The following is a 21,584-nucleotide window of genomic DNA, read 5'->3' on the forward strand; positions in this document are numbered from 1 at the left end:
TGTTCGAAACAATCTAGGAATCTTTCCCCAAACTTCACAACAGATCCAAGACAATCTGGGGCAGGAGATGTCATGGCAGTTAAGGTGACATAAAATTAAATCCAATATTAATTGTAGTGGACATATGCCAGAATGGGGAAGGAGAAAATATTCAACAATATTTAAAAAAAAATACTGGACAAACCTGTCTCTTGAGTGTTCGGAAACCCTGACAAGAAGAATCCAGGACTGACAAGACTATTTGTAGTTCAAAATTTGCAAATTTTGTGTGTGCAGAAAACAGAAAGATATGACTTGGTGTTGTGTCGCCCCCTTTTTCTTTTCTGTTTTCTTTTTCTTTTAAGATAAGCTTTATTAAGCAGATTGCCATTTTAAAAAAATAGTTATGAAGAAAACACACATTATATAAAGAATAGGAAAAACTAGAAATAATGAATGCATAATAGTACTTTCCCCCCATGAAATGAAATGGGTTAGTAGAGAAGTTAAGATGGCAAAATCGGATGGCAAAATTTAAATTGTAAGCATATCGAGGGTAGGGGCCTGCTGCTCTTTGAAACATTGTGCATCCACAGACGCTGGCATAGCAGGAGTGAAATAACCTTCACGTTCCAGGCAGTAGCATCCTGGAAACTGATCTATAAGTCCCAGACAGTTGTCTGTCAGCATGCATCACTTGCATTGAAAGGTTCAGGGGCAGGGATGCTACTCTGATCATTCAGCCATTCAGCAGACTGAAGTGGGCAGGATTGAGGAGGCTTCTTCAATCTCACAGCTCACATCTGATTCATCAGCTTGTGTTTTTGCAGCATCCTTTTTTCGCCCCCTGGTGCTCAGATTGCTGAACAGAGTAAGCCTTAAAAGGCTCCAATGACAGATGAAACAACAGCGTTGGCTACTGCAGTTTCTGTGCTGCTAAATTTGAGAACCCTTTGCTTTCTAGCCTAATATTTAAGCAGGATGTATTGAGAATAATGGCTCGAGATGTGTCCAACCTTTAAAATTTGCACTTAATAATAATAATAATAATTTTATATACCGCTTTTCCACAGATCAAAGCGGTGTACAGACAATTAAAACCATACAGACATTTCATAAAAGGATAAAATCCCATAATAAAACCATACAATTACAGAACTCTAAGCACAATAATTCGCCTTCAAGGGTAAGCAGGGAATCGATGGCAACAGGGTAGATAACTTCATTCTTCAGGGGGGAAGGCTTGACAAAAAAGAAGAGTTTTAAGCCTCTTTTTGAATGTTTCTAGGGGGGTTGTCAGACAGAGCTTCTCGGGTAGATCATTCCACATCTGTGGGGCCACCACTGAATGTGGCAACCACTGGGATGTGGCAACATATTTGGAAGGTGGAATTACCAGTAAGTTCTTCCCAGATGTTCTGAGTGTGCAGAGCGGATCATATGGGGAGATGCGGTCCCTCAAGTAACTTGGGCCCAAGCCATGTAGGGCTTTATAGGTAGTGACCAACACCTTGTATTGCGCTCGGAAGCGAATGGGCAGCCAGTGAAGATCTTTCAAGATAGGTTTTATATGGTTAAACGTGGATGCACCAGTGACCAATCTGGCTGCCATATTTTGTACTAACTGAAGCTTCCAGACTTGGTACAAGGGTAGCCCCATGTAGAGCGCATTACAGAAATCTAATCGAGAGGTTACCAGAGCATGTACCACAGTTTCAAGGTCCCTTTGGCCCAGAAAGGGCCGCAGTTGGCGTATCAACTGAAGTTGATAGCAAGCACTTCTGACCGTCGCATCTACTTGAGATGTCAACTGCAGAGACGAGTCCAGAAGTACTCCTAAACTGCGAACTTCATCCTTCAGGGGAAGTGTGACCCCGTTCAGGACAGGTGGATAAATTTCCTTCTCCGGGCCTGGGGAACCTATTACAAGTACTTCCGTTTTCTCTGGATTCAAGCTGAGTTTGTTTTCCCTCATCCAGCCCATTACTGATTCCAGGCAGGCATTCAGAGGAGAGACTCCATCCTTCGTCACTGCATCAGTCGGGGACACAGAGAAGCATATTTGGGTGTCATCAGCGTACTGATAACACCGCGCCCCATGTCTCCGGATGATCTCTCCCAGCGGTTTCATGTAAATGTTAAACAAAGTGGGGGACAGAATTTCTCCCTGAGGGACACCAGATGTCAGTTCCCTCTTAGAGGAGCAAGTGTCCCCCAACTGCACCATCTGGAATCTGCCCGAGAGGTAGGAACGGAACCACTGGAGTGCAGTGCCCCCGATGCCCAACTCCCTCAGGTGTTCCAGAAGGATACCGTGGTCAATGGTATCGAAAGCTGCTGAGATGTCCAATAGCACCAACAAGGTCACACTTCCCCTGTCGATGCCCAGATGGAGATCATCGACTAAGGCGACCATGGCAGTCTCAACTCCATAATCCGCTCTAAAGCCAGTTTGAAATGGATACAGATAATTGGTTTCATCCAAGACTGCTTGGAGTTGGACGGTGACCGCTCTCTCGATCACCTTACCTAGAAATGGCAACAATGAGACCAGTCTGTAGTTATTCCTTACCAGGGGGTCCAAGGAGGGTTTTTTAAGCAATGGTTTAACTGTTGCTAGTTTTAGACTTGATGGAAATTTTCCCTCCCTGAATGATGCATTGATTATACGTTGTAACAGTAATGTTACAGCATCATCACCCTGGACAGTCAGCCAAGAAGGACAGGGATCGAGAGAGCATGTCGTCTTCCTAACACTTCCAAGAAGCTTGTCCACTTCATCAGTATGAACAAACTCAAAGTGATCCAGTTTAATAGAGTCCACGGAAGCTCTGGATACCTCTTCTATAGTTTCTGTTGAAATGCCAGCGTCGAGATCAGCCCTTATTTGAGAGATTTTATCTGCAAAGAAGTTGTTAAAATCGTCACAGCAGGCTATAGTTCGTTCTAAAATAGGGTTCAGGGTGGGGGGAAGCTGAGTCAGTTCCCTGACCACCCTGAACAGCTCTGCTGGACGTGACTCCGCAGACGCAGTACGCGCAGCATAGAAGGAGTTCTTTGCTGCGTCTATTGCCACTCCATATGACTTCAAAAGAGCCTCATGGAGAGTCTTGTCGGATAAGCGCTGGTGCGTTCCAGTTGTTCCACGGCCTGCTTCATTTCCCGGAGATCTTCTGTATACCATGGTTTTCTATTGGAAGCAGGCCGGAAAGGACACTTAGGAGTGATACTGTGTATAGCCCTGGAGAGATCGTTGTCCCAAAGTTAGTCAGGGCATCAACAGAATCGTCGTCAGATCCAGCCATAAGCCCTTCTAAGGCTTCTTGGAACCTTTTGGGTTCCGTCTGCCTTTGAGGGTGGACCATCCTAATTGGTCCTCCACCCCTGGGGGGGATTTGGGTAGTTGCCTTAAGTCGAACCTCAACCAGGTAATGGTCCGTCCATGACAGAGCAGAGCTTCTGTAACTGCTGGAGCAATGGGAAAAGCCAGCATGTCATGGGCGGGTTATAGACTGCCCATTTGGGGCAGGTTGCACCCGCCCCTTTCCCCGGTGTATCGGGGCCTCAGCTGGCAGAACGGCAGCCGCTGAGGCCCCGATCCGCCGCTTTTCAGGCTGCGGGGAAGCAGCAAAACGCTGCTTCCCCGCAGCCTGAAAAGGGGTGTCCCTGGGACTTCAAGCCCCAAGGACACCCCGCGGCGACGGGGAGAAGGAGAAAGGGGCCGCTTGGCCCCTTACTCCATTGCTTCGCTGGGCGCAGCCGTCTGAAGGCTGCGCCCAGCGAAGCAAAGCGCCGCCGCAAACCAGTAAGGAGCTCCGAAACAGAGCTCCTTCCTGGTCCGCGGAAAGGGCGCCCTAGGCGCCCTGGCGCAGACCGACGACATCACGTCCGCGCCGCCCCGCGTAGAGGCGGCGCGGTCGTGACGTCGTCATGGCGGTCCCCCTGTGGAAGGGGAGCCGCCATTTTGTACGGACTCAGTCCGTAGTAGGATTAGGGGGGTGCAGAAGCACCGCACCTTCCTAACCCTAGTACAGTCGGCCCTTCTTATACACGGATTTTTTATACACGGATTTAAGCATACACGGTTTGAAAATGTTACAAAAAAGTATAAATTTACCTTGATTTTCCATTTTTTATAAAGGACACCATTTTGCTATGTCATTATATGTAACGGGACTTGAGCATACACGGATTTTGTTATACACAGGAGATCTTGGAACCAAACCCCAGCGTATAACAAGGATCCACTGTACAGACTGAGTCCGTACTTTAATGGCGGTCTGTAACCCGCCTTCGTTTGCAAGTTTTTATTGAACCTTATATACTGTCTGGTAAGCAAAGAAAGAAATTGATTAAATGCAATGCCAGTGGAGCAGCAAATATATTCATCTGCAGTCTTCTTGCTTTGAAATGTACTGTACTCCTAGTCGTTAAGGTAAATAATTAATCAAATTATCTTATCTGAGGGGTTCCAACTGGAATGATGATCATTATTAGTGTAGAGAATGGGAAATGGGCTTATTTCTTCCTTCTCTCCTCCACTTAATGGCTTAAGCCATAAAACACTGGAATCTGTTGTGTGCAAAGTATGCACCAGTGAGATCAACGTATCACCATAATTGCTTTGCACTCACCTTAGAGATACTGTAACAGCACCCCAGGATACGTTAGGATTATGATGAAAAGCCACATCCAAGTTTTAATTCAAAGGGACTAAATTAAATTTAAATTAGCATGAGGGCATTGTTTGTTTGTTTTTAATGCCATTACCAGCTGTCATGGGGTGTGTGTGGCTTCAAGTCACCTGTTGACTTTTGGTGACCCCATAAATTTCATAAGGTTTTTACACAAAAGATAGTGGATCACTGGAAACAAGGGGTTTTTTGTATGCAAACTCCCAGAATTCACATGCAAAAACTCATGTTCAGTGATTTTAGTGTCAGCTTTGGCCACTTCTGGCTCTGGCCATTGGTTTTCCCTGCAATTCAATGGCCCACTACAAGAAAAAAAAAAAGATTCCTCGTTCTCTTACCTGTGACAACATCTTAATGAGTGCAGCATCTGTGTAAGCTATTCTGCCTAAGCAAGTATAACTGGTGCCCTTGGTGCTCCTAGACTACCAGAAATTGTCCTTTCTTATCTGTAAGTTATAGTAGTTAGAACTAGACCCTATCTCGTGCTATGTTTGTAGATTGGGTCACAAATTCAATCTCTATTAAAAATGTTCAGATAGAAGGTTATGAAAAAGACCCTGCTGTGCCTGAGACTTTCTACAGCAGGTGCCAGTAGAGAATAGTCAAATAGATATATAAATTAGTCTCACATGGTAGAGATTCCAAACTGCCTCACAATCCTTAAAGCCTTGCATTTGGTTTTATATTAGAAGTAGATGGAATCTTATTTTTATTTCTGCTACTTCTGTACACTGATATTTCAGTGTCACACAATTGCTGCTGTGGTTGCTTGTTGCACTGATGGCTTTATACAGGTAGCCCTGAAGTGAAAAGGAGATAGTCTTAATTGCTTTCATTCTGCTTTCTTTGCAGGCAGAAGACAACTACACCACAGGCAGCCCTTCCAAAGGACTTTTCTCAAAGGGGCTACAGAACCGGCCTTCCAGCCCGGCCTCTGCCCCTGTCAAATCCAAACACAGTCCGGGTTCACCCAAAACTGTGTTCCCTTTCCCGTACCAGGAGTCGCCACCTCGTTCCCCGCGCCGCATGAGCTTCAGTGGAATCTTCCGTTCCTCCTCCAAGGACTCTTCCTCCCCTGGCTCTAATCCATCTACCTCCCCTGGTGGGATCAAGTTCTTCTCCAGATCAAGAAAAAGTAAGAAATGGATTGTGTTAATTTCACATAGATACTCTGGGCTGGGCACTACTTCCTTTCCATGAAGTACCAAAGGAAGACAGGGTGCTGTTAGTAGCTTGTGATTTGAAATTTGTTCAAATGCTTTTACACAATCTTTCCCCATTATATTTGCAGATAAGTGACTCTATTCTCTGTGATTCACAAATTGTGCTGTTGGACAAAAAGCAAGGGAGGGTCAGCACTAGGAAAGTTGCAATCCCCCCCCCCCCCACTCCCAGGAGGATCCAGTGTGGTGTAGTGGTTTGAGTGTTAGCTACAATTCTGGAGACCAGGGTTTGATTCTCAGTTTGGCCATGAATTCCACTGGGCAAACCACATGCTCTCAGGCTCAGGGGAAGGCAATGGCAAATATCTTCTGAACAAATCTTGCCAAGAAAACCTATAGGGTTGCCATAAATCAGAAAGGACTTGAAGGCGCACAACAACAGCAAAGTTCCCCCAGACAGCATGGCTAGTGGGGGTTACAGTCTAAAAATATTTTTACCAAACTCTGGGCAGCGGACAGTGGCAGAGCACATGTTTTCTGTGCCAGAATATAAGATTATCAAAGGGTATTGTTACTGCTATGTGTGACTTCCAGGATCAGAGGCAACAGTTCTTAGGAACAGCATAGGAGGGAAATGCTGTCCTCAAGACTGGCTTGGGGGCTTCCCATAGGCAGGTGGGAAACAGAATGTAGATTAGGTAGCCCTTGATCTGAGAAATTCTGAAGTATTTTCACATAATTCAAATATATAGCCATGTTAGTCTGTAGAATCAGTACATAGAGAGATCTTGCAGCACCTTTGAGACTAACTAGAAGAAAGCAATTGGCAGCATGAACTTTCGTAGACTTCAGTCTACTTCCTCAGATGCAGATGATGGGAAAAGCCCTCTGTTTTATTGTACATCTGTCAAACAATCACACTTCTCTAACTTGGTGCCCTTCAGATGTGTTAGACCACAGCTTTCACCATGCCAGAAAATGTGGCCAATGGCTTGTGATTCAACATATTTAGAAGACACCAACTTGAAGTAAGCTAAAGTAAATACTGTGCTAGAAAAGAGATCACCCAAGACAGCAAGACTAGGTTTGGGCTGCAGTGCTTTGCCCCCAACAACCTCTACTGCCAGCAGCAGATCTACACAACAAATTGCCATGTGTGAAATCCTATAGAGTGGTTGCCAATCGGTGTAGGCAATACTGAGCTAGGTAGACCAGTGAACAGATTGACTTGTTATAAAGCAAGTGGCTTTCTGTACTCTTTCCTAATCATGGACACTTCTCTGAATGGGAAAAGCGGGCTTTGAAACACGGTGTGTGCTCTTCAGTTTTGTGCCCAAAGGTGGTGCTGTTAGTACTATTTGCCTATTTCTCAGTGATAAGATTTCAGAGTTTTAAATTGCTGTGTTTGACTTTGTGCTGTAGAAGGGATCCCTAATTAAAACTCAGCCTGCTTGGCTTTTGATATTCAAAAGTCAATTTGATTATCCAAAATATGGATGGTACTTGATCAGAGCTTCTTAAAGGTTTTTTTTTTTTTAAATAAGCCTAAATCTTTTATCAATCAAAGCAGGCTCAATGTCCATATTTTTGGTTGGGAGTGGGGAGTGATTATTTACTCATAGCTTTATCTCTTTATACTCTATTAGCCATGTGCAAGTCACTTTATAGAGGCTTGTTGGCAGATATGCCGAGGTTCCCCCAAAATCTCAGTCTAAACAAAGTCCTGCTTTAAGTTTGAACCATGGGCATTATTAGTTGGCCTACTCCTTGCTGAAGCTGATGGTAGTTGTAAATAATCCAACACATCTGGAAGGTGCCAAGTTGGGGAAGGCTGGTTTGAGACAATTATTTTCAAAATACTGTCATGTTTAGGTGTGGATTTGTTAGTCTTTCTGTGTGAACATTTTGCAAAGGGTAAAGGGTCTGTGAAATTCTGCAGATTTTAAAAGCATGTTGGAAGTTCCTGGGTCTGATCCAGCTAAATCCTATTCTCCACTGTGTGATGAAATTAATTCTTTCCACCCTATTTGGCTAAGATAAAATGACATAACAACTTTTTTTCCCTAGGGACAGAGAGAACAAAAAACATGGTTTTAAATGTGTTCAGATTGATTTTGGAGTCTTCTAGCCAGCTCAGTCATTTCCTATAACAACATCTGACTGTAGAACATGAAAGGTACTACTGTCGAAAGAGCAAAATACCAGCAGAAAGAGGGGGAAAAACCAAAACCATACCAAACCCTGGACCTATCCTTGCTGATATTCCTAAATAAAACCTAATAGTAAGAATACATTCTTTGTGTCTAAAACATTCTTTTCCATGACCTGTGTTATCTATGTCTATGAATCAATACCTAACTCAGTTTTAAGTATTAGTTGCACAGTTAAAAGCAGGGTGAGGAACTTATGGCACTCCAAAAATGTCATTGTACTGCAACCCATCAGGCCTAGCCACAAGTTGCCCAGCTGTGGTTTAAGAGGAGGGTCTGCAGCACAGCAGTATGTTGTGAGTTTTGCATTCTGGAGGTGTGAGTCCAAACTGTGACATTTCCAGTTCAGAATGATTTCAGGTGAAGGGATATGCCTCTCTGGCGGGGCCTCTGGAGAGTTGTTGCTGATCAAAGGAAATAATATTCAGGAATATGGACAAAATCCTATGTGAGTTCTCTGTATAAGCAAGCTTTGAATTAGGTTTTTCTAAAGGTTGTGTGATAGTTCCAGTGAAGGGTGGCCCATTGGTGATGGGTGAAATAAGCACCATGCTGTCCTCCTGCAATGACCTTATCAAATCTGTATCTGTTTCTCTATCATCTTTACATTCTACTCATCACCCAAAGAGTCCATACCAACTTTCCATTGTTTAGTAGATTGTCTCTTAGCCGGATGGGTTTCTGGCTAGGCTTGCATAGCTTCATCAGCAGACCAGCATTATTTGTCTTTGAGCCAATCTGGCACTCATTAAATAAATAAACACATAAATAAATAAACAATCATGGAATTCCACACCCTACAATATTTTACACACCAGGGACTACTGCCTAAGACACTCTCATTTTACTCCATAGCATGGTTGATTTTGCTCTATCAGCTGTTTGCTGCATTCATTGCCTAAACAGTTGCTTATCCTCCACTGATTCAGAGAGAGAGTGCTTGTTTTTTTCCAATGAAAAACATCACACTCATGCACACCTCTTGTCTGGCTATTTTTCTATTAATCTACCTCTTTTTGGCTTAATATCATCAAGAGTCCATAATATATATCTGCAGCGGCAGTGCCCAAAATCTTAGGCTGTACACTGCTTGTAGCCTTAGTATTTAGGCATGTATGTACACAAAGGACAAAAAGCATTAAACACACTTCCCTTGGACACTCGTCTTCTTACATCTTACCAAATTTCACTGTAACCACATGAAACATGTAAAAACATTTAGGCTGTGCATATGATATTGTAATTCAAAGGTATAATTTTAATTTTACTAGTTGTTTATGTCACAACTTTTGTATTGCATTCAGTGATATATGAGAATTATGATTTATGAGTACCATTAGTACAAAAAACATTACTAAGTATTCTGGTGTGGTATGGGAGGAGGTCAATCAGGAGGGTGACACCACCATGAGTTACCACACTGGGTGATGCCAGCCCTAGCGATGCATTCTCATTAGGTGAACAAATGACGGGCAAAGTAGAGATGGTGATTACTCAGGGAGAAGCATTTGAAAACAGAGAGAATCCTTGCTGGACAGGGATAGCCTAAGCATATGTACGTAAGTCAACATATATGGAAAATATTTTGTGCCCTAAGATAATATCCATGTGCTGCTTTGTAAGAAATGGCATGCTTGAGTATATGTGCTCCACATTTGTAAAGCCCTTACTGATCCTTGGTGGGAAAACAGCTTGGGACCAGCTATTTGAAAGGCTGTGTGTAAAGGTAAAGGTAGTCCCTTGACATGAATGTCTAGTTGTTATAGTGGGTGGTGCTCATCTCTGTTACTAAGCTAAAGATCCAGCATTTTCCGAGGATGGCTCTGATGGTCATGTGGCTGTTACCTTCCCACTGAAGTGGTAACTATTTATCTGCCTGCATTTGCATGGTTTTGAACTGCTAGGTGGGCAGAAGCTGGGTCTAGTGACAGGAGCTCACCCCATCATGCAGCACTCAGGCCTCAGACTGCCAAACTTCAGATCTTCCGATCATCAGAATTGGTGTCTTAACTACTAAGCCACCACATAGATCTTCTGGTGGGACAAGTTCTCAGGTTTGTTTGATGGGAACAAGGGAGAGGGCCTTTTTGGTGGCAAGTCCTAGATTTTATGACTCTCTCCCTTGGGAGGCTAGCATGACCAGATCCTTGCTCTCCTCCTTTAAGGAGGGTAAAACATTTTTATGTCTGAGGTGGAAACTGACTGAGGTGGCTTTTTAATGCTCTGCGCTGTTGTTTTTAAAATGTGTATGTAATCTTCTAATGAATTTTAATGTTTTTAACTTTCTAAATTTTTAAATTATTTTTAAATAACTTTCTTATTCATACTTTTATTGAAGCTGTTATATAGTTTTGGTCTGTATTGTTTTTAAGTATGTTGTTGGCAGCCTTGAGTCTCATTATTGAGGGAACGGTGGGATATAAATGACAAACAAACAAGGGTGTGGCCCATGCGACTCTTTCAAATATTGCAGGTAGAGAGAACTATATCCTGTTGGGCAATCAGGCAGTGAAGCAAAACAGGCTTCTTGCTGCAGAACACTGTCCAGGGATAGATTGGTCCATGGAATTCAATAAGCCTAGACCAATTGGCATCCAGTCCACCCCACACTCTGCTTTTATGGCACCATTGGTTTTATGCAAAGATGGTGGTGTGCACACACATGACTTTTACATGAAAGTGGGCTTACCTAGCAAGGTAGCTGTGGAGGGGGACAAAATGGGGACATTGCCCACCTAGGAGATTATCACATGGCTTCCCCCCCCCCCCCAAATCTGGGCATGGGCAGAGACCCTGTATAAACAGATGTTATTGCACAGCTCTGTGCCCAGATCGGAGGCATCCTGTGCCTGATCAGGACTTATGAATGGAAAAGTACAGTTCATTTCTAAGTATGGGAGAGGTCCTGATTGGGTCCGGGATGCCTCCAATCTGGGCATGGAGCTGTGTGATAACATCTCTTTATATGTGGTCTCAGCCCGTGCCCAGATCAGGAGAAAACAGCCGTTGTGATAATCTCCCTAGTAAGAATTTGGCCCTCTCAATGAAATTTTGGGCCAGTGTGGTTGAGTGGTTTGAGCATTGGACTGGGGACCATGGTTCAAAACCCACTGGGTGATTCTGGACAAGACACATTGTCTCCGCCTCAGAGGAGGGTAAAAAGCAAACCCACTCTGAACAAATTTTGTTTAGAAAACCCCAAGATAGGGTCACCTTAGGGTTCCATAAGTCAGAAATAACCTGAGGGCACACAACAGCAACAACAACAACATTTCATTTTAACTAGCAAATTTCTAGTTGAAGCACTACTCAGTCATGGAAACCCACTGGGTAACCTTGCGCAAGTCACCATCTACCAGCCTCAGAGGATGGCAAAAGCAAACCCACTCTAAACAAATCTTGCCAAGAAAGCCCTGTGATGGGTCCACCTTAGGGTTCTCATAAATCAGAGATAACCTGAAGGCACCAACAGCAATGACATTTCATTTCAACCAGCAAATTTCTAGCATTGCAGTAATTTGGAACTTGAGTCAAATATTTAGAAATACAGTTTAGGCAGGCAAAGAAAGCAAAGTGACCAAGGAGATGCATCCACAGCAAATATAAGAGTTCTATGTGAGAATGATGTTTTCAGTGTGTCACTTTCTGCGTTAAATTTGTGGAGACTAAAGGGACATTTCATTGTGGGGTCAGAATACTTATTTGGGGGGCAGTGCCTTCATTTTGCTGCCCCTTAAGCTACACCTCTTGGCATACCACTAATGATGGCATATCTGAGGGTTCCTACCCTTCCACCCCCTAAAATACCCCAAGAAAAAAGAGATCTGCAACTTCAAGCAGTAGCCAGCTCAGAAACATTTCCTTCCCATTTGGGCCAGAATACCCCATGGGAACAAAGTGCCAGGAGAAGAAAGCTTCTTCCCATCGGCTGCAGAACTGACATTTTACTCACAGGCTTCCTAATTGCCCCCATTCCTGTTTTCTGAAAGCAGGAGTAATTGGTGACAAGGATTGTTGCCCTTCTGATAGCTGATGCAGTCAAGAGCTTATGGGAAGCTTTTGCACAAATGCTGGGGATTAGCATGAGCTGGTTTGTACAGCTGCCTGAATTTCCTAAGATCAGAAGTCCAACCACTAGCAAAATATTTAAGTTGATAGCAAATCCTTAGATGGCAGGGCATAAGGATGGGAAGGAAGAGCCTTATAAAGCACTGGTATAAAAAACAACAAACAAACAAATAACAACAGGTAGTCCAACATCTGTCACTGGCTTTCTCCATGGCATTGGAATGTTATATCTTCTGATTCCCAGAGGATATATTTGGCTCTTTTCCAACCTGTTTGAAGCCTACGTTCCCAGTGTACAGGCTAAGCAAAGATTTAAAATACGTACACACACACATGCAGACTTAAATAGTATTCATATGTTGAGAGCCAATGTGATGTAGTGGTTTGAGCATTGGACTTTAGAGACCAAGGTTTGAAACCCACTGGATGATCCTGAGCAAAGCACTCTCTCTCAGCCTCAGAGGAAGGCAAAGACATACCCACTCTGAACAAATCTTATGATAGATTTGCCTTAGGGTTAGCATAAGTCGAAAACAACTTGAAAGCACAGAGCAACAAAATTCAGATGGTATGTACAGCAATAATATATGATGGTTTCAGGTCTTTTTTCACTGCAGCAAAATGGGCAAGTGTGCATTGCTTGAGAGTGAAGATTATGCTGCTTGCATGCTTTTCCTTACAACAACAATAAAAACAATTTTTTTTTAAAAAAAAATGAAAGTCCTTGTGTTCCAGTTTGTAATCTACATGTGTCATCTTCAAATGTGTCAGAGATCTGTGCCACTCACACAATAGATATCCAGGTGTCATACCCATGATTTGTCTTGCTGAGGAATTCAGGGAGTTATAGTACTAAACAATTAACTTTTCCAAGTGCTAGTAATTAGTAAGTAAAACTAGTCCTCCTGCCATCTACTGTCCTCTTATTGGGTACATGAAGTTGCTGAGATGATAATAATAATAATGTTTAATTCATTTCAGCTAATCTTAATCTATTTTACATAGACAAACATGCATGACTAATTTATTATCTTTTCACTTTAAAAAGTAAGCCGCCTACCAAGCACCTCAAAGTCTGACCCTTGAGCACTAAAAGGTGTCCCCATCCTTGTAGCAGTTGTCCTCCTCTGCCCCAAATAATAAATTAATGGATGTTAAACATTTTGGAGAACTTCAGACCTGACATTCCATTCCCCAAAACCAGACTGGGATGAGAGCCAACAAATCAGACATTCAGAATAATAACTATGGATTTAAAAAGTAGGGAGTTCTCCTGTAAAATGCAAATCCCAGTACTGCTCTTTTGGCAAAGCCTCTGGTTTGTTTGCTTTTTATTGAACTATCCTTAAGGCTGCTGACAGCTTTTGTAATGCTTCTAATGGAGGAGGCAGAAGGAATTGCCTGGCATCATTAACAACCTGAGAAAGGAATTAATTCCTTTTCACACAGTGGTGGAAACAGCCAATAAACAGTCCTTTTGTACTCTTTCCATTTCCCTACCACCACCTTCATTTTATTGGACTCTGGATATTCCTCTGACTGCCCTATTATTGAGCATTACATTTTCATCTTTACTGCTAAATTCCTCTGTATGCCCTAAAACATATTTCCCCTCTCCAGTTAATATTAAAAGGCAATGTTTTCAAAGGGAGGTTCAAGTATATGCAGTGTAGGAAGGAAAGAACATTCAGAAATATTTTTGAATGATTAAAAACCATGTTTTTCCAGTATTGGGAACCCCGACAAGAAGAGTTCTGGACTGACAAGAATCTTTGCAGTTCAGGGATTTTGCGCAGAATACATCCCAAATTGGGAATAGACTTCCCAAATTATGTTGTCTTCTAAGACTCTGTCTGCATGGGCCAAATAAAACGTCTTCCCTCTGCCCTCTCGGCAGGGAGTCCAGATGACGCATGGCCCAAGCCCTCTGTTCTGATGCAAACAGTCTGGACAACATTCAGTCCATTCAGCACCAAACTTGGAGTATACTCCCCTTATAACAAATTTTTAAAACTCACTTTTTGCTTCAGATCTTCTCTGAAGCTGCATAAGAGCTCTTGTATTCACCACGTGGCTCACTCGTTAAATCCCTGTACTGCAGCCACAAGGTTGTGAGTTCAATCCCAGGCAGGGCTCCAAGGTCCACTCAGCCTTTCATCCTTTTGTAGGTCAGTAAAATGAGTACCCAGCTTGTTGGGAGCAATTAGCTTACAGACTGTAAACCGCTTAGGGAGTGATTCGTTCACTGATAAGTGGTATAGAAATGTACTTGTTGCTATTCTCACAAGATCTGGAGCCCTTTGTTGCAAAGCCAGGCAGCTGTTTACAATGCATCTCACTGTGGCTGTTTATGGTGAGCTCACCAGTGTAGCGGCCACCACTGTGCATCACTCGCTCTGAGGTCAGAACAAGACGCCAAGCCATGCGATTGATGTTGGCTGACATGTTATAACCTCAGAGTGAATGACACATGGCAGTAGTGACCATGCCAAGTGGCACAGCTGGACTGCATGCAAAGAGCTGTCCAGGGCGTTCCAACATGAGTGCCAAGTAACAGAGGGATGTTAGGACAGCTCTGTGGCCAGAATACTCCAGACTGCCCCTGAAGTATTCTGGTATGTACAGACATGACTGAAGTCTTTCTTTCAGTGGGAAGAAAATTGCTAAAATTACTTGCTATTTCCTTCAAGAAGAAATTTTGTGAAGAATTGCATCCCTAATGCAAGACATACCATACATACTCAACTATAAGTCAACCTCATGTATAAGTCAAGGGCAGGTTTTGGGGCCAAAATTTTAGATTTTGATATGACCTGTGGATAAGTTGAGGGTAAAACCTAGGGGCATGTAACAAAAGATCTAAAGGTTGAAGCAAAGGAAAGCAATGCCAAAGAACTTAAAAAATTCCAGCAGATATAACTTTGTGCTCACACTAAAGACTTGATAGGTGAGAGAACAGAAGGGAATCAATGCTTCCAGGACAGACTATGCTCTTGCCTTTCACCAGGGGATTTCCCCCTTTTTTATAAGAGTTAAAGTACAGGACTTACATTGATCCGTGGATAAGTCAATACAGGTTTTTGGAGTCAATTTTTTGACTAAAATTTCTAGACTTATACATGAGTATATACAGTATCATATCCTGTTTCCCTTCTTGTTAATTCTCTTGCATTTTCTTAATTCTCTCTCTCCTGCATTAGGCAATATACTTGATTATGGACAAGTATTATACATAAAGCTACTTTTATAAGTTTTACAGACTAAGCTTGTTTCTTTTCTCTAGTAGATCCAATGGGTTGATGGGTAGGTATGGGATTGGTTGTTGTTCTACCTTGTTATAATTGATTGGTCTGCTTGAGAGATCCAGTACCACGTCTCCCATTTCCCAGCATAAACTTGGAGTTCCTTGGTGCCTAGACTTATGCAAACTTTGAGGTTTCCCACAGTCTTTTGTTGCATCCCTTTTCTGCATGGTTGGTGCTGTAGCTCCATCCTGTGGAACCCTGGAATTTGTAGTTTAACATGGTCATTAGCCTTCTCTGCCAAAGACTGCTGGTGCCTCACAAAACTACAAATGGCCAGATTCTGTAGGATGGAGCCAAAGCAGGTAAACTGATGTCAAACTGCATTATTTCTGGTTTAGATGCACCCTAAATTTCTAGAATTGCAGAGTGAGACGCTGAAAATCATTTATAACTCGAACCCTTCATATCTCTTTTCTAATGACACTGCTCTTTTGATTTGCTTTCCTAAAATATATTTCTAAAGGCTCAAGTGAAGTTTTACATTACTGCATTCCTAGAAATGTGTGGAATGAAAGAAAATTTCATTTGAAGGGTAGTATTCATATTTGGTGGGCAGTGCCTTCATTTTGACCCCAATACCTGGATCCCTTGGTTTCCTGTATGGGGTTTCCTGGATAGAACTGTAGTTAAATCTCTAATACTACTCTTTTTAGGGTCACCCTAATTGCCTAGGCAGTGTAGATCCTGGGTTCAGAGAGCCATATTTCAGCCAGTGGAGCAGTGGTTAGAGCAGATTTTTCAACCAGGGCTGCCTGGAACCTTACGATTCCAAGAGAGGTTGCGAGAGGTTCTGTGAGAGATCATAAGCCAAAAAAGAAATGGTTATTTTTTGAGCTGTAGATATAATATTTTTTTATTCAAGGGGTCCCTGAGACCTGAAAAATATTTCAAGGGTTTCTCCTGGGGTGAGAAAGGCTGGATTAGTGTTATATTAGGATTTGGAAAACTGATATGATAGCCCTGTATAAGTATTGGAAGGATGTCATATTAAGGATGGAGCAAGCTTATTTTCTGCTGCTCCAGAGAATAGAACATCAAGCAATGGAGGCAAGCGACAGGAAAAGAGATTCCATCTAAACATTAGGAGGAGCTTCCTGACAGTAAGGGCTGTTCGACAGTGGAACACACTCCTTCAGAGAGTGGTGAAGTCTCCTTCTTTGGAGGTCTTTAAACAGAGCTGGGTGGCCATCTGTCAGGGATGTTTTGATTGAGAGTTCCTGCATGGCACAGGCTTGGGCTGGATTACCCTTGTGGTCTCTTCCAACTCTATGATTCTATTATTCTAAGGTTGGCACTACGGCAATCACTGTCTTCCAGTTTGATAGTTGTGAGGATAAAGTAAGTAGGAGGCAAGCCACACACACTATCTTGAGCTCTTGTCTTGAAGGACAGACAGATTACAAATGTAACTAATCAGTGAATAAAATACATGAAAATGATCAGTAACGACCTTGCATTCTTCGTTATAATTTATTAAATAGCCACATTTTGGGAGAAGTGGATTGGACTGCTACCATAGAGACATGCTAGGAAAGGGTATATTAATTGTTGGCCTTTGCTGTGGTCCCAATCCAGATCAAGTTCCCACTCTCCTTCTTGGCTGTTATTTGCCTTTGAGGGGGAAACTTGCCATTGGCACTTAAATGCATTACTGCTCCAATTCCATTAAAACCCACCAGTTCAAGGCTTGCTAAGTGGCATAGCACAATAAAACTCTGCAGAACTTCTGGCGAAACACTGGGGAATCTGTCACAGCTTGTTAAGTAGCTGCTTATCAGTGCCAGGCTGCCTCATTAGGAAAACTCTGGATCAAGCAATGAAGCTATAGTATGAATGTCTCATTCTGCCCACCAGCAAGACATGGACTTGTGTATAACAGGTGGTCATGTAGGAGGGTTGCTGGTTCAATCTCACTTCTATGTGGGTTTAAGTCAATTTGGAGAAGGCTCTACATGTTGAAGTTAAATCAGCCACTCTTATGAAAACTGCAAGTCCATGTATTTCCAAATCTGGGGGAAGAGTGGGGAGGGGGGCTTGATTCTGAGGAAATCAGAGCTTGGAAAAAGTTTTATTTTAGATTTCACCTCTCAAAATCCCCAAGCCAGCATGGCCAGTGGACGAGCGATAGCAAGTACATTTCTATACTGTTAACTACTTAAGAGTTTCAGTCCAACAAATAAATTTTCTAAGCTCTGGAAGGAAAGTCTTGCTTGAATCCAACTAGTAGGAAACCTTGCCCTATGAGGAACGACTCAGGGAGCTGGGGATGTTTAGTCTGGAGAAGAGAAGGTTAAGAGGTGATATGATAGCCCTGTTTAAATATGTGAAAGGGTGTCATATTGAGGTGGGATCAAGCTTGTTTTCTGCTGCTCTAGAGAACAGGACCCGGAACAATGGATGCAAGCTACAAGAAAAGAGATTCCACCTCAACATTAAGAAGAACTTCCTGACAGTAAGGGCTGTTCGACAGTGGAACAAACTCCCTCGGAGTGTAGTGGATTCTCCTTCCTTGGAGGTCTTCAAGCAGAGGCTGGATGGCCATCTGTTGGGGATGCTTTGATTTGGATTTCCTGCATGGCAGGGGGTTGGACTGGATGGCCCTTGCGGTCTCTTCCAACTCTATGATTCTATGATTCCAGTAAGCTTATGCTGCACTTGTTCTTAGCCAAAAGGCCACGAAGCGATGGTATACTTTACAATGAGCGAACTTGTATTTGTGGAGACCAAGAGATTGAAGATTTAGTTCATATTCTATTCAAGTGTAATTTGTACCAACAGGAAAGAGACCAGTATCTTGGTCCCTATATCAAATGATCAGTGTTCTGGGATACCCATGTTAGAACTTCCTACTTCATGAGTGGTCAAGATTCAAAAATATCTATTATCACAGCTCAGTTTCTATGTAAAGCAATACAGTTGAGAGCTAGATATGCAGGGACAATTGGGGTCAACTGTAGAGGTGATGAGGAATTTTGATGTGTAACTGATGTTCAATCTTTTGTTTTATGTACTATCATTTTAAAGCTGTATTTTCCCCCTCTCTATTTTCCCCATTTTTGTATTTTGAATATTTTATATAGATTTTTATAATCAAGTTTTATAATTTTGTTTCATTTATGGGTTTTGTACTTAAATTGTATGACATTCACATGGTATCCGTACGGTCTTTTATTCATATTTTAGATTTATTATATTTAGCTTTTTCCTAATTTCTATAGAACTTCTATAGAATTTTTATAATGTGTTTTATCTGCTTTTGTGTTATTTTGATATGGCCTAAGGCCCCATTTTCCATTCTCCCAATTCCAGTGAACCATTGTGTCAACACAATTTTTGGGAAAGATTTTAGGAGTGCCATTCAAAACTGTCATGGGTATCCATTGCAAAAATGATTGCTCTTCCAGTTTCGTACACACGCACCACCTTCTAGGCTGGATGCCTCTTGGCGCTTGTGCCCTTACATATAAATGCCACATACACGCAAAGCTAATATGCTGTTTTCTCATTGCACACCCACTCCAACAACAGCAAGGACTCCCTGCTAAGAAACACTGTGTTGTTGGCTATTTTAGAGTATACAAACAGGATTTCCCCCCAGCAGTATGCAGTTGTGGGAGAGACCTAGGGATTCAGGTTGTGATCCTGATGTAAGAACAGAGTTCTCACAAGAGCATAAGTGTGTCCCTTTTTTCATCTAATACATTTACTCCTGAGACGTTAGGCAAACAAATACAAATTACAGGGCCTTCTTGGGCTTTTTAAAATGTACGTCTTCTACTGCTAAGTTAAATTGATTTTCTTTTTCTTCTGGCTTTCACATAATTCTGTAATCTGTTCTGAAGTTAGTGCAATTTTCGTGAAAAATCTGGAACATTTGTTTCTTATGTTATTCTTCAGTGCCCTCGGAGAAGAAATTTGAGGTTAAAAAGAAATAACAACAGCTAGGAGACTTGTAGCATCTTACAGAGGATAGTCTTTGTAGATTGAAACATAATTGACCAATTATGCCAAACAAAGTGTCTTTATCTTGAAGATATCATAAGACTTTTTTTTTAGTTAAAAAAAGCATGGGATCTGAAGCACATACAGATATAATTTGAAAGTACTTTGAGTAACAAAGTTAACAGCAGTGGCAACATGTGAGTTGCTGTAGGGAATGTAATAATTTATAGCAATCCCTTGAATCCCTGGGAGAGTTGCCCCATAGGAAGTAAGTAAGTTGTTGGCTGGTTAAACAAAGGGTTAATTTTATCGCACAGCCTAAAATAAATGGTGCAGGGAAGAGGATCTGGTGGATGGTGAAACAAGCTGGTCTCCTTGACCCAGAAGAAAGCCAAGCAAAACATTCCTTATCTATCTTGCATTCTCTGCCATTGCTGTGGCTCTTGTTCCATCGCTGAATACCCTGAAAGGAGAAGAAAAGCACATACTCAAAAAATGTAATATTGAGGCACAGTAGGTGACTGAGCATACCTGCCCATTGCCTACTACAGGCTCAGTTGGATCTCTTGTTTTTGGCCGGCCAGGCTCTGTTATAGTAATTGTTTTGGCAGCATTCCCCTCTGTACAATATAGTATTTGGAGAAAATCAAATTCAGTCTTCCCAGGGCTTTTTACCCTTTTGCCTTCTCAGTAGGAAGATAATGGGGGGTATTGACGCAGGAGGGCTTGAAAAGGAAAGACATCCTCTGAATGACCTTCAAAAAGTACAGAAAGGTGTAGTTCCTGCCCCCTGAGTTTGAATCTGTAGTTTCTCTTCCTGCTTCAGAAAGGCTGGGCAGAAGAATAGCCTGAGATCTGAAGCATAGAAGTGTTCCTACAGCACCTATTATTCTCATCTCACTTTGGCTGGTGGTAGAAGAAATCTGTCTACCTATGAATGGGTACACTGTTTGAAGCAATCCAGCCCCAAAACCTATCTCCCTCTTCCACAGAACCTTTAGGGGTAAACAAACTTGAATGTGTTTTATCAAATGATTGTGTTAAAACCAATCAACTAATTAACGGGCTTTGAATTGTTGGTTGTACATCATTTGGATTTTTAGGCTGCAGGATTTAGTTATGATACCTCAGTGCAGAAACCAGGATTTTTCTCTGAAATTGGGGTGGCAGAGGAACACATGCTAATGATGCAAATTCCAATGTATTGTGGGAAATAAAAAGCGCTAGACCCAACTGTTTGGTGGATCCTAATGCAGAAAATTGGTGTGTTGCCGTGGTAAAGCCCTGTCCATCAGTATCAGGGAAGGCAGATGGATTTGTTACCATGGGGGCATCAGATTGTCTAGGAACCATCCAGATACTTGACTCTGGAAGCTGGAAATTCCTAATAGATAGTTTTTTTGTGGGTTTTTCGGGCTATGTGGCCATGTTCTAGAAGAGTTTCTTCCTGACGTTTCGCCAGCATCTGTGGCTGGCATCTTCAGAGAATGTTTGCCTGGAAATGAGCTAGAACATGGCCATCTAGAATATGGCCACATAGCCTGAAAACCCCACAAAAAACTATGGTTGCCGGCCATGAAAGCCTTTGACTCCTAATAAATATTCAGTGGCCGTGAGAGGACCCATACAATCCAACAGTGGGAGTGAATGGCCAAATGGATTTACCACCCCACAGCAATAAATCCACTGCCTGTAGTACATATTCCAGAACTGTACAATTCCAGCCTTCTTTTATTGGGGAATCTACCAGGAAAGGCAAAATTAAGATCAACACTCCAAACCATGTGAATGATTCCTAGCCCAGCCTGGGTCCCTCCAGACATTTTGGCCTAGCATCTCCCATCAGCCCAGCTGACATATCCAGTAGTTATAAGTGATAGGATTTGTAGACCAAAACATCTGAAAGGACCCAGCATGGCAAAGTGTCTTCTTTCACATCCTGGTACAGTGGTTCATGCCTATCTTGCCAATCTAAACAGCCAATAGAACTACTATTTTTTTTAGCTGCAGCTGTGATACTGACATGAATGGTCTTGGGGCCACATCCAAATCTGTTATTCCATGATTCACACTATATAGTTACAATACTTTAACTGTCATGACAATGTCTTATGGCATCCTGGGGTTTATTGTTTGGTGAGGCACTGATGCTCTCTGGCTAAGAATCCTAATAACTCCTTTCTAAACTGCAAATTGCAGGATTCAATTGAATTTTGCCATGGT

General features: G+C 42.3%; 1 protein-coding gene across 6 annotated transcripts in view; it reads left to right on the forward strand.

The window, feature by feature from the left end:
• LOC149310067 (5'-AMP-activated protein kinase subunit gamma-2-like) overlaps positions 1-21,584 on the forward strand; it is a 238,973-nt gene that overhangs the window by 80,398 nt on the left and 136,991 nt on the right. For all 6 annotated transcript variants that reach the window (XR_016281977.1, XM_089533615.1, XM_089533614.1 and 3 more), the window contains exon 3: positions 5,526-5,808. Coding sequence is in view for 5 of the 6 variants with exons in the window: in XM_089533615.1 (XP_089389741.1) it covers positions 5,526-5,808 (283 nt within the window). In the remaining variant the exon portion in view is untranslated. The remainder of the gene's footprint in view (positions 1-5,525; positions 5,809-21,584) is intronic.

Source organism: Sceloporus occidentalis, unplaced genomic scaffold (assembly GCF_023333645.1).
Source record: "Sceloporus occidentalis isolate IW3139 unplaced genomic scaffold, rSceOcc1.0.p SCAF_7, whole genome shotgun sequence".
Taxonomy (NCBI): Eukaryota; Metazoa; Chordata; class Lepidosauria; order Squamata; family Phrynosomatidae; genus Sceloporus; species Sceloporus occidentalis.